We start from the raw sequence: 14063 nt of genomic DNA on the forward strand, positions 1-14063 counted from the left end.
TCGTCAAAAGGACTAAAACAGGCTTTTTCTGCAACTTCAGGGCTGCCTCAGTGACCTGGGGCATGCGCCTGGATCAGACGTTGCAGTTGAGACCGGTGATAAATTCAAGGCCATGCTGAAATTGTGTGTTACCACGGCTTGCTTTTGTAAAAGGGCTCCCCGGGAAGTACCTTTAGGTCTGGTTTGACCTTACTACTTTGTCCTTGGGGACTAAAAATAGCCAGCTTAACACCCTGGCTGGGCTGAGGAAGTGCAGTGGGCTTGGGAAGTAGGCCAGGTCAGGCCTTCCTAATAGACCTGTGGCCTGAAGAGTCCTGAGTCCATACCTGGGAGAGAACACAACTCAAAATCGAGATTGTTTTGCGCTCACATGAACTGAGTGCTTTCAGTCACCTAGTATCTAGGTGTGGGTGGGTGTGTGGAGGTAGGCTTGCTTTCTCTGTGTAAGTCCTCTGGTCCCTAGAAGTCAGCCCAACAGGTGAGACAAGGTTGGGACTTCAGGGGCCCAACGGGCATTTGCTGGGTGCTGAGAAGACCTACTGCTGTTGCCCTAAGTGCACCAACCAAGGTGCAGATGTCAGGAGGCTTCAAGATGGTTTTTGGAGGTGATGGATGGGGGCGGGGGTAGTGTGGGAGGGCGTTGACTGAGCTAGGTCTTGGGAGGAGTAGGATGTTAGAGATTAAACAGTGAAGCAGGGGAAACATTACAGGTGAAAGAAATTGAGGGCAGGGATGGGGGGCCTTGGAACTCCAGAATGCTGCTTTGGGGGAGGGGAGCTGTAGGTAAGAAAAGGAGGAAGGGTGGCTCCGGATGGGCCAGCGCTTAGCTTTAGATCTCACCCTTGCCAGGGCCTTTTGGACTGTAGGTCCGTGAGCCCATACGTCTATGGTGGAGAAAGGCAGGGAAGGAAACTTCACGGCCCACAGGCGAGCGGGCCGTCCCCTGGGGTCGCCACGGCTCCCTTTCATAGGTCGTGAAGAAACCCCGGGGCAGCACAGCGGGGTGGGGGCCAGGTGGGCTGGCGTGACGCGGGCTTTGGCCGGCGGCCGCTTTTGCCTCGGCTCTGGGGATCCAAAGGGCCCAAGGCGCGCTCCCGCGGCAGCCCCCTTCTGGCCGGGGCCGCGCCCCGGAAAAGCGGAGTTTCCGCTGGCCTGGCTGTTGCAGTCGAGAGGGGGAGGGGAGGGCCGGGCCGGCTGACTGCCGCCCGCGCCGCGGATTTGAGGGCAGGTCCGGCCGGGTTCGGGAGCGGGGGGAGCCGGGGCAGCTACGGAGCGAGGGGAACGAGGGGAGCGCGCCCACAAGCTCGCCAGGGGCGCGAGCGCGAGCCCGGGCCCCGCCCCTCGGCGCTGGGTGGGGCCGGCGCCAGCCCGAGCTCCCCGCCCCCCCGAACACGCCCACCCAGTGTCTAGGCGGCGCGAGCCGCAACAGGCAGCGGCGGGCGAGCGCGAGGACCGCGCGCCGAGAGGCCCCGCGCGTGCGTGCAGCCTCTCGCTCGCTCGCTCGCTCGCTCGCTCGCTCGCTCGCGCGCTCGGGCGGGCGGGCTGAGGAGACGAGTGGATCCCTCGCCGCCGCGGTGGGAGAAGGCTGGGCGTCCTCTCGGCGTCGCCCGGATCCCCGTAACCCCCGCGCCCCCCACCTCCGGCCTGGCCATGGCTGAACGCGGAGGGGCGGGCGGTGGTCCCGGAGGCGCCGGGGGCGGCAGCGGCCAGCGGGGCTCTGGGGTCGCCCAGTCCCCGCAACAGCAGCAGCCGCCGCAGCAGCCGACGCCTCAGCAGCCGACGCCCCCCAAGCTGGCCCAGGCCACCTCGTCGTCCTCGTCCACCTCGGCGGCGGCCGCCTCCTCCTCGTCCTCGTCCACCTCCACCTCCATGGCCGTCGCGGTGGCCTCGGGCTCCGCGCCTCCCGGCGGCCCGGGGCCAGGCCGCACCCCCGCCCCAGTGCAGATGAACCTGTACGCCACCTGGGAGGTGGACCGGAGCTCGTCCAGCTGCGTGCCCAGGTGAGCGGCGGGCGGGGGGACCGGGCCCTCGGGGCCGCAGGGCCGGGTCTGTGACAGGCCCCCGGCTTCTCATTCCTCCCCGTCCCAGCGCCCAAGGGAGCGCCCCCTCCCTGGATACCCTCTGGCTGCCAGGCCTGGCCCCTGCCGGGCCTCCCAGGACGCCTCCTGCGGGGACCCCGCCCTCTCCTGGCAGCCCCACCTTCTGCCTTGGCCCGGGACCACCCTTTTCCCCTCCCCGATTGGGGCCTTCTGGACTCGCAGCCCGGGGCCTTCTCTTCGTCGATCTGACCGAATCCGGCCTTCCTGATGGTCAGTTTCCCTGCGAATGTCACAGACTCTTTTCCCTGGCTCGTTGGTGCCCGTGGGCTGTACATTTGTTACATCGATGCGGTATAGATGTCTTTTGATATTATTATTTCCCAATATACTAAGCGTGTGCCAGACTCATTGTCACCTTCTGCCAGGTAAAGCCCATAGAGTAATCCTTGAGGCTTCTAGTCTTCAATACGCACACGTTCATTTGGGCTTCAGATCACACACATTCTGTCCTGGCCTCTGTGCTCTTGTAAAAAAGTCCTGTTGAGTGTGTCTTTAAGTGTATTTTTCATCCCCTCCTTCCTCCCCAGTAGCTAGTCACAAATTCTCCTAGCCCTGGAGGACTACATATAATTACTGCCTTGTTACTTAAATTCAGTCCATTCCTCTGTCTGTTGGAACCATCTGGGGACTTTCCTTTCATTGGTAAAATATGCGTGAGTTTGTGATGTTCTCTCTTTCTGTATTGGGAAAGCAGTCTTTCTTTTTCCAACTCTTTGGGGACAGTGCGCAGTGTTTTACAGTTTACCCCGTGAACAGACACTGTGGAGCTGGTTTCACCTAGTAAGCCCAGGAAAGTGCCTGGAGGTGATCTTTTTGTCACCTCTAAACTGAACCCATTCTGTTGCCTTGGAGTTTTGGACTCGCTCCTTATTCTGTTAGCCCAGGCTTGGGTAGATGGAGGTTTAAGTGGGGGTTAGGAAGTAACGTCTAGTTCCAGGCTTGGCTCTGTTTATCTCCCCCTCCCTTTATTTTGAATCATTTCTTGCTTACAAAATTACACACACACACACACACACACCCCTCCTAGATAGGGTATTTTACAAAAATGATGAAAAGTACATGTCTATACTTGACTCACCTTAAAAAATTGAGCATTATAAATTATGTTGAAGGCCTCAGGGTGCCCCGTCCTGACCATACTCCCAACTTCCCATAGGCAAACACTATCCTAAATTGTGTTTCCCTTGTCTTTTAAAAATATTTTTAATGCATGATTGCACCTCTAAACAGTATGTTTTAGTTTTGAGTGTTTTTGAAATTTATATAAGTGCCGTCACACTGTGTGTTCTGTGGATTAACTCAGTTGTGTTCATGGGTTTTGACTGAGCATTCAGCTTGTGAGACTCGTCTGTGGAATATAGTGGCTCTACTTTAAATATTTTCACTAATGGATAGAATTTCATTGTATGAATACATCATAATTCTCCTTTTGGTGAATATTTATGTTGTTTTTTTGTTTGTTAACGGGAATAGTAATGCTTTAAATATTTTTGTCCAGGACTCCTGGTGCCTTGCAAAAGTTTCTTTTGGTTTCTTTATATGTAGGGATGGAATTGCTGTTTGCAGAGTATACATCTGAAACTATTTTAAGATAATGCTAATTGTCTTCCATTCATGCTCTACCCCTCTTACTTTTTGTTTCAGCATTCACTTCACTGACTTACACTTTTTTTTTCTTTTGTCTTTCCTTTAGGGTAATCAGAAGCCACATTAGCTTAGTTTGCTTTGGCCAGTGCCCAGCACAACACCAAACTCAAGTGGGAGTTTAGTATGTAATGGTCCTTAGCAGGCTTCTCTCTTTCTAGGTAGGTCCATCTATAGTCCAAGTATTTTAATCTACCTCTTTCAAACATAAAAACACTGTACCCCTTCCTGCATTGGTTCAGTGTTAGTAATACATGCTTCCTTCATATCTGTTGCTGTGTTTGACTGGTGACAGTTGGACAACTGCCTTTTCTAGCTTGTTAGATTGACAAGGCGTTGAGCCAACAGGGAAGAAGCTGCTGTGCAACAGAGGGAGATAAATAAAATCACTGATTGACATTGATTTTTTTTTTTCCACACCTATTGGTCACTAAAAAGTCCATGTAATAAATTACTAGCCCAGGAAACAGCCTACCATCCTGAGTAAATGGGTAATTATTACACTAACTTGGTGTGAGAGGCTTTAGGTTGCTTGTTGTTTTCGACCTCCTGGGATCATGCGGTTATGTCATGTCTACTAACCAATCCTTGAGATTGTCAGCTGTCCTGTTAACTTTGTTTTTCAGCTATCACCCTTGTGCCTCCCAGCCCCTTGTGGAACACTTGTGCTCTTTGGAGCATGCTGTTTTATCTGCAGGATGGAAAATAACACCCTGTGGGGAGAAAATATCCTGCTATTGGCCCTTCCAATTACTAGAGTCATCTGGTTAATTTGAGATCTCCTTATTTGCTTGTTCATGTTATTTAGAATATATTGGCAATGTGTACTCTGTATGCAGCATTCAGTATATAGCCTAGGATTAACATTCTTGTCTCTTGTAACTTAAATGAGACACAAGCATGTAACATATGTGCACTTAAGTAATGTAAACATGATTGTGGATTTAAGGCTTTATATATATATATATTTTTTTAACTTTATGTGGCTGAAGAGAATACTTACAGTTGGCTTTAAAATAACTAAATTGTTTGATTCATTGACATTTTTACCAGCATGTTTTTAAATTAAAAGATTAATACATGTCCATGATTAGAAATTCAAGAAGTACAGAAAGATGGACATTTTATTATTTTTTAATTTTTTTTATTTTTTTATTTTTTTTTAAAGATTTTATTTATTTATTTGTCAGAGAGAGAGCGAGCGAGAGCGAGCACAGGCAGACAGAGTGGAAGGCAGAGTCAGAGGGAGAAGCAGGCTCCCTGCGGAGCAAGGAGCCCGATGTGGGACTCGATCCCAGGACGCTGGGATCATGACCTGAGCCGAAGGCAGCTGCTTAACCAACTGAGCCACCCAGGCGTCTCTATTTTTTATTTTTTAAAGATTTTATTTATTTATTTGAGAGAGAGAGAGAGAGTGAGAGAGAGCATGAGAGGGGAGAAGGTCAGAAGGAGAAGCAGACTCTCCATGGAGCTGAGAGCCTGATGCGGGACTCGATCCCAGGACTCTGGGATCATGACCTGAATGGAAGGCAGTTGCTTAACCAACTAAGCCACCCAGGCACCCAAAAGATGGACATTTTAAAGGAAAAAGCCCCCAGCCATGTCTCTGTTTTCGCTCTCCAGAGGTAATCACTGGGAAATACAGTTGGCTTTTAAGATTCTGTTTCAAGCCGGTATAGGTCTATTACTATTACTGTTCATGAAATTCACAGCTTTGGAAGTTGGCATTGTTTTCTCTCCATACTAAGTAGTTCTTCCTCTACTATGGCCCATGGATTGGCTAGTGGTGTGGTGACATTATAAACAGGTGGCATGTTGCTTGATGTTAAGGGAAGAGCTTTAGAGTTTGATTGTTGATCCCTTCTCTTTGGTCCTTGTATGGTGACGTTTTCCCTGATGTTCTTTTCTCTTTTTGAGAAAAGAGAGTTCTTTTCTTTTTTTGAGCTACTTCAGTAGGGGAGGCAGAAAAATTATTAAATTTCACAGGTGTACTGAATTTCCTCAGTAGCATAAAACCAATTATTGGGAGATAAAATGTGTTCTGCTGTATCACTTACAAACTGTATCACATTTGTCTTTGAGTACAAAGTACATTTGCATGTCCTTACCTGTGTGAGCACTTAGGAAAGGAGTTCAGGAGTTGTCAGTCACATTTCTCTTTAGATCACATTTTTTTTTAAATTGGATTCCAGAGTTAAGCCTTATTCGATAAAACTATTAGAACCAAAGGAGGTGGCCATGGCTAGGTTGACATGATTAGTCTGCAGCAGAAGTGTTACTTTCATCAGGACACTTAGGGAGAGTTGCCCCTCTAACCACAAAAGCAGTAGGCAAGCCAGGACATATTATCCTTCTATTCTTATTATATGCCAAGACAACCTCTTCCAAACCTTGGTTTTTTAATCCATTGATTGGGAATACTTCTACTTGCCATTCATTCTAAAATGTGGCTGAAATAAATATGAAATAGAACATATAGGTCTGTAGGAGGAAGTACTTCTTAAATGTAGATAGGAAGTAAATGAAATTGATCAAATACGAGAGACATGGTGAAATTTCTGCTATTTCCCTAGCATTAAAAGTCTTAAAAGCATATTCGTATCTTAGAAGATTTGAGTTTCACATTGTGAGTGTTGTAATAGAATATCCTCTCTATCAGGGTAATATTATCCATTGTCCCTGCGGAAGCTCAGATTCCTTAAGTCAGAAAGAGAATGACTTTCACAGAGTCTGTTTTACATGTATTGATTTACAGATCTTTTGGGTACCTTAGTGGTTATGTGATTTCTTTTTAAACTAGTTTTCCAATTCCTTAGCTGAGCCAATGAGCTGCTACTGTCACTGTGCGTGTTTGCCTCAGTGTGCCTGAGGGAGGTACAAATAAGAATATGGGCTGTGTCTTCTCCCTGCTTCAACCCAGGAAGCTTGTTTTGTTTTGGCCTGGACTTGAGGGTTTAGTGCGTCCTCTGAAATTTGAAATTGGCTTGGCTTGCATCTGTGGCATCACATTCTGGGAGTACTTTAGGCGTCCAAGGTAGCTGTGGCAATGCTCATAAGAATTGGTCTTTTTCCAGTGTGGGTTCAGAGTGGTATTAGGGCTCTTGAGAAAAGAGTTTGAAGTTGGTCGGTCTTAGAATGTCTTTCAGCGGCCCCTTGGGCTGGATTGAGTGAGATGGTTTGGTTTTAGATTGGCACGTGCAGACAGAATTCACCCTTCTCCAGGCCTAGTTGGAAGAGTAAGCAGCATAGCTTCGGATGGTTTTAGAGAATCAAGATGTTAATGCCTAGACACCAACTCTAGAGTATTTTCCTCTTCCTGCCATTCACAGGGCTGTTGTCTGGTTAGAAACCCTGATGCATTCTCTTTTACCTTATAAACCAGAGAAGAGCTACAGTCACAGCTCAGGGAGCTGCTTAGACAGACCTGTATGTGACCTCTACCTTGGGTAGAGAAGTAGAGTAGAAGAGCAGTAGAGAAGGCCAGGAAATGAAGATAAATTGTTACTTAGCTTATATATCTTCCAGAAAACAGTTTGTGAAAGCATTCCATTTGACATCCAGTTAAATCTTGACATCGTAAGCTGTTTTATCTTTAAAGCTGTGCTATCTAATACAGTAACCACTAGTTGTGTGTGGCTATTTAAGATTCATTAAAATTGAATAAAATTAAAAATTCTCTTTCTTAGTTGTATTAGCCACATTTCGTGTCATACTAGTCTCGTGTGATTAGTGGCTTCCGTATTAGACAAGGCAGATCTAGAACATTCAGGACCACAGAAAGTTCTTTTAGATAACACTATATTTATTTATTTGTTTGTTTGTTTGTTGGTCAGAGAGAGAGAACACACAAGCAAGGAGAGTGGCAGGTAGAGGGAGAAGCAGGGTCTGTGGGTAGCCCGATACAGGACTTGATTCCAGGACCCCGGCATTGTGACCTGAGCTGAAGGCCGACGCTTAACCAACTGAGCCACTGAGGCATCCCTAGATAACACTAAAGAGAAAATTGCCTAACCATGATATTTCTCGTATTACTATCTGTGGTTTCTCTTTATTTATTTAATTAAGTTGAATACTTTTGTCCACTTCCAGATTTTTTTTTAAAGATTTTATTTATTTATTTGACGGAGATGGCAAGTAGACAGAGAGGCAGGCAGAGAGAGAGGGGGAAGCATGCTCCCTGATAAGCAGAGAGCCCGATGCGGGGCTCAATCCCAGCACCCTGGGACCATGACCCGATCTGAAGGCAGAGGCTTTAACCCACTGAGCCACCCAGGCGCCCCCAGATTATTTTTAAATGTCCCTTTTTTCACTATTTCAAGGACCTCTTAGTTTTCTTCTGTTAGTTGTTCCCCTTTAAATGTTTTTTACCTTTTAATCTGCTCACTTCTTAGGTAGGGAATTTGTTTCCTGGTGCTTGCCTACCATTTGTTTCCCACAGTTTTAGGTCTTAGTCAATACCTATTGAGAAAACTGTCTGGAGACATTATTTCTAAAATGGCTTTTAGGGGCGCCTGGGTGGCTCAGTCGCTTAAGCGTCTGCCTTTGGCTCAGGTCATGATCCTGGGGTCCTGGGATCCAGTCCCCTGTCGGGCTTCCTGCTCAGTGGTGAGTCTGCTTCTCCCTTTCCCTTTACCCCTCCCTCTGACTTGTTCTCTCTCTCTCTCTTGCTGTCACTCTCACTCTCAAATAAATAAAAATGTTAAAAAAAACAAAATGACTTTAGATGTTTAGATTATATGTGGTATTAATTTTGGTCCTTATTTTTTTGTGATGATTTCCAACTTTATATAATAAACATGCATTGCAGAACAGACCGGTGAATTTTGTTTTAAAAATATATATTTAAGGGGCACCTGGGTGGCTCAGTGGGTTAAAGCCTCTGCTTTCAGCTCAGGTCATGATCCCAGGGTTCTGGGATCGAGCCCTGCATCTGGGCTCTCTGCTCAGCAGGGAGCTTGCTTCCCCCTCTCTCTCTCTTTGCCTGCCTCTCTGCCTACTTGTGATCTCTGTCAAATAAATAAATAAAATCTTAAAAATATATATATATATATATATTTAAAAATACATATCTACTCTACTTAATTGTAGACCTTGAAGGAGTGAACTTTACAATTTTTATATTGCAATAAGGCTGTAAAAAAAAGTACATATTGAATGGATGAAGACCTGGGGGAACTAAAGTTTTAATCAACTCATTACTTTCCTTTCTTGGTTCTAGAATTGCTTGTTCCTTTTTATTGATAGTAAATGTGGTGAGTGGGGAATGTTCTAGACACTGTTTCCCTTGTGGTAGGTGGGTGACAAAGTAGTATTGAAAATGGCACATTTATTTATTTATTTATTTGTTTGTTTAATATTTACATAGATTCTTTTAGATAGTAAAGTGATTTAAGATACACTCAAGGTAAGAATCTCTGAGTTTAGCTGTAGCTTCACATATTTTTCTGACCCTGAATACTGGCCTTCCTTTTTTCTCTTTGGGGTCAATGGTCCTTGCCAACTCCAAGATAAATTCGTTCAGCATTTACAGTACTTCTAGTTCTGTGAACATGACACTAGGTAATATCTGTAGTATATTTTTGCAAAAAAAAAATTTTAGAACTGTGATGAGTATCTTAGAAATTATGCTGTAATTTATGTGTTTTTTAGTGACTCAATACAGATAAAGGTAGATATGAAGGGAATGTTTTAAAACTTGATTCCTACTAGAGGAATATACCTGTTCCTCTCTTTGTGGACTGTGTAACTCTCCCAAATGACAGCTTGCCTCTCCGAATCTTCCTGTGAGCAAGATTTCCACCAGGTCACACTGTGGATGTAACTGACTTATGAATTGTCCCTGGAGAAATTTATACTGATTGTTGTGCTTAGACATAAAAAGGTGTTTTTTCCTTATAGTTGTTCTCCAAAACATTTTGTGTCTGCGTATGTGTGTGTCTCTCTCTCTCGAGTTTTCCTTTTGTTCCTTTTTTCATAGGTGAGGTAGAGAATCTTTGTACCAATTAAAAATAGTATAGAAAACACAAACGGTTTAGGATATTAGTTGTCATTTATTTGTTCCTCCTCACTGACCTTTTCCTGTCTCCTGTTTAAAATCACCAAATGGCTTCAAGGTTTACCAAGCAGCTTTATCCTTCCGTTTCTTTGTATTACAGTACCTCTCAAACCACATTGCATTCTACTGTTTGTAATTCTGCCCATCTTTTGCCACCCTAGTTTCCTCCTGGAGTGTAACCACTAGTAGCAGGTCAGGGTGATGTTTCAAAAGAAAATCAGATTATGTCACTCCCTTCTTCATAATCTTGCCAGTTCATTCATTTAGCAAATGTTTGTAGACCAGCTGGTCTCCTTGAACTCCTAAGTATATATTCTAATGGGTGAAGATAAGTGACACTGTCAAATAACTTTTCATCATACATAGAATAAAATAAAACCCCTTTCATGCCTTAGGAAAGACTTCAAGATGTGACCCCTTCCTTTGTCTTTGACCTTATCTTCTGTCATTCTCCACGGTGCTTGCTTGGTTCTGGGAAGCAGAGCCTAGACGTGGTCACCTCTGCCTTTGGGCTTTGGCACTTGCACCTGGAATGGTGCTTTGTCCCCACTTCATCATGTGGCTGGCTTGTGAGTATCATTCAGGTCTCAGTTAATCTACCACCTTGGAAAGCTACCCTTCCCTGCCTGTTACATTCTAGGAGTTTATAAATCTTCGCAATTTGTTACTGTCATCTGAAATAATCCTGTTCATTTACTAGTTACCTTACAGGTACTCAATGAATATGTTTATTAAAGGAATAGTACCTTTTTTATTTATAATGCTTGTTGAATGAGTATTTGTTATACACAGTTCTTACATTCAGCAAATACTTATTGACTATTTCTGTGTGCCAAGCACCGCTGTAGGTGCTGGGGGAACAGTGGCAAACAAGTTGACAAAATTCATTCTCTCCTAGAGTGTATGTTCAGGTAGAGGGAGACAGATAATAAACAAATAGTTATATTTAGGTAATATAAGTATAAATAAATAGGTATTTATTTTATATGTTTACAGTATAAATAAAGGGGTGATGAGTGAATGCCATGATGAAAAATAAAGCGTAATGAGGGAATTGAGAAAGTTGGTGGAAGGGCTCTTCTGGACGGGGGGTGGGGGAGGCAGAGAAGGTCTCTGGGGGAGTGACATTTGAGCTGATACCTGAATGAAGTGAACCAGACTAATTGAGCATTTACTGTGTGTCACAGTAACCTTCAGAGGCAAGTACTGAGACCCCTTTCCTAGAAAGGGAAATCAAGGCCGAGTGAGATGAATGCACTTTTTTAAGGCTATGTAGCCTTAAAAACTGTGTTTAGAGGTAGGTAGATTTGGGATTTGTCTCATGACTTATGATTATCTGACACCAGAACGATTTCTCTCTTTAAACTTGATGGTCCTCAAGCCCTGGCTGGTTCTTGTAGTTGACAAATAATAGTTAATGTTTATGCTTTGTCACACTGGAATTATAGAATGCTGCTCTATTACCAAATTATAGATACCAAGAAACTTAACATCAGAGTGGCTATAACTGCCCGTTCTGGAGCCCATTAGCCAGGATTTGAATCCCGAATCTGTCGTTTACCATTTAGTGATTTGGGCAAATTATTTAACTTCTCTAATGTTTTAATTTTCTCATCTGCAAAACAGGCCTAACTGTCCCTACCTCTCATTAATTATGAGGATTAAATGAGACTAATACAAGTAAATGCTTACATGGTACACAGAAAACACTTCAAAATAATAGTTGTTACTACTGTTCTTTTGCTGTGTTTACTGCCAGTCCAGCTTCTCTGTCTCTTGCTGACACCCCTCTAAACACTGCTTTCTTTCTGGAGTCAGGGCAACTTGGTTGATATATAATTTGCTCAGTGGGACCTTCCTAAGGTCTTGGGTTCACTTTAGACACAGATCCTGCCAAACGCCAAGCTTAAAGTCAGAGTAAAGTATTTTGGTTTTCTGAAGCAGTGGCTGGATCGGGATCCTGTTTCTACATCCTGCCAGCTTATATGAACGGAAGACATGGGTCAGGTTCCGCCTGCAAACCACAACTTTGTTTTGAGCCAATTTGACTTGACAGCTTCCCTATTCTACCTGCTGACTTCTTTAGCTCTGGTTTGGCAGCCAGAAGAGCAACTAAACTGGTTTACAGCTAGCCATTTATTACTAATAAAAGCTAAGTGACTCCTAAGAAAATGAGGGTTTAAATGGAATTGATATTTTTCTCTTATCTCCTTAAACTTTCCTTTTTACGTCTGGAACCATGAAAAAATCCTATTTTATTTTTATAAGAGAAACCTGATAATACATTTAAGGCCTATCATGAAACATTTGAGTGTGTGTGTGTGTGTGTGTGTGTGTATGTATGTTAATTTTCTCCTTTAGTTAACACCAAGACTTCACTGTCCCATTTTATTTTATTATTATTTTTAGAGAGGGAGAGAAAGTGGGGAATAGGGGCAGAGGGAGAGGGAGAGAGAGAATCCCAAGCAGACTCTCAGCTGAGCACAGAGCCCACTGTGGGGCTCAATTTCACAACTCTCAGATCATGACGTGAGCCGAAATCAAGAGTTGGATGCTTAACTGACTGAGCCACACAGATGCCCCTGCCCCATTTTAGTTGGAAATCTACAGATACATTTAAATGTTTCTGGTTCTTCTTTAAGAATATGTAAAACACAGATTAACTTCTCAAGTGTGGATTATCATGATGAATGGTATCTTCATGGTGAACATCAGGGCTTAAAATGAAGAGTATAGACTGGTATGTGTTACATACTTTAAATTCATGTGTTTGCTTTTTTTTTTTTTGTCTTTATTTCTCCCTATTGCTATCAATATGCCTTCTTTCTGCTTTATTGCTTTAAATAGACCATGGGCTAAAAAAACCCAGGTAATCAAATATGGTAAGAATGAATGGACTCTGGAAATGACGGCTGAGAGTAATGGATAGTATCATCAGAATACATAAAATTCACAGCTGTGGTGTTCTGGAACTAGGAAGGAACATTTTACATACTTCTTGGTTTGCTTGGGATTGTTGGTGAGTTTGGGTAGGGGTTTAATCTTCCAAAATCTTAGGGAGTCAAAAACCCTATTGAAGATGGAGTTAGAGATACAAGTCAAATTTTGCATTTGGTTTGGAGAATTGTGGATCAGTAAATAAAGCCTATATTTACTGTTTGGTTAGATTTGTTTTGATTACCGGTAAGCAAATCACTATTTTCCCTGTTTTTAAAAAGTGACTACAGGGGCATTTGGGTGTCTCAGTGGTTAAGCCTCTGCCTTCGGCTCAGGTCATGATCTCAGGGTCCTCACCTTGGGGGCTCTGTGCTGCAGGGAGCCTGCTTACCCCTCTCTTTCTGCCTGCCTCTCTGCCTGCTTGTGATCTCTCTCCTCGGTCAAATAAATAAATAAGAATCTTTAAAAAAAATTTAAAAAAAATTTTTTTAAGTGAGTACACCTTATTTATTTATTTATTTATTTTGCCTTTCTGATTTGTTATGGAGAGAAACAATGTAAAATGTTTGAGCATCTATATTCATAGAAATCATTACCATAACATCTCTGGGTAATGTCAGTGAAGCTGTGAATTTGATGGTATAATATTTGTTGACCCATGATAGACCTGGTTTACATTAGTCATCATTTACATTGTTTTCACAAGTAGGCTTTTGTTTGGCACTTTTAGCTCATATCCAATGGAATGTGGCAGTGTAATCTATCTTAAGTCTATTGTTTAATAAAACTGTCTCCTCAAAACTAAAATACATGGAACGTAGTCTACAACATTTGCCATCTCTGCCATGCACCATTTTTTGCTGTGGATAAAAATGAATAAGCAACTCTGGAAACCAAGATCCTCTGGGAACATAAAAACTCTTGTAGCTATTAATGGATTTAATTGTATTTACTCTCTGCCACCAAAATGTGCAATAAATTGTTTATACCCTTGCCTTTAATGGGGAGAATTTTTCATTAAGTGTATGTAATGTCATTATCACTTTGTTTTTATTACTTGTAGATAATCGCCTTTATCTTTCCTTAAAAAAAACATAAAAGAGGATAGCTATAATATAAATATTACTCCTTAATCTTTTCAGTCAGCTTTTCTCTCCATGGAGAAAAAGGAAAATATCCTTTCATTGGGAAATGAATTTGGGCTAGAAACGGGATATGGTTTCTTAAACTAAGATTTGGCATAAAATTAGTTTGGCATGCTTTGGGCTTAGACCAAGTGGTAAGTTTACTTATGTTTGGGAAGGGCCCGGTTCTCAGGCAGCCTTACT

The 14063-nt window shown here is 43.5% G+C and overlaps 1 protein-coding gene across 2 annotated transcripts in view; it reads left to right on the top strand.

The window, feature by feature from the left end:
* Positions 1–1178: 1178 nt before the first annotated feature.
* PACS1 (phosphofurin acidic cluster sorting protein 1) overlaps positions 1179–14063 on the top strand; it is a 142189-nt gene continuing 129304 nt past the window's right edge. Inside the window, exon 1 of one of the 2 annotated variants that reach the window (XM_082748456.1) lies at positions 1179–2000. In XM_082748456.1, the coding sequence (XP_082604582.1) occupies positions 1651–2000 (350 nt within the window). In that variant the 5' untranslated portion in view covers positions 1179–1650. The remainder of the gene's footprint in view (positions 2001–14063) is intronic. The other variant, XM_082748457.1, reaches the window with a different exon arrangement.

Source organism: Mustela nivalis (genome assembly GCF_964662115.1).
Source record: "Mustela nivalis genome assembly, chromosome: 9".
In the NCBI taxonomy this organism is placed as follows: domain Eukaryota; kingdom Metazoa; phylum Chordata; class Mammalia; order Carnivora; family Mustelidae; genus Mustela; species Mustela nivalis.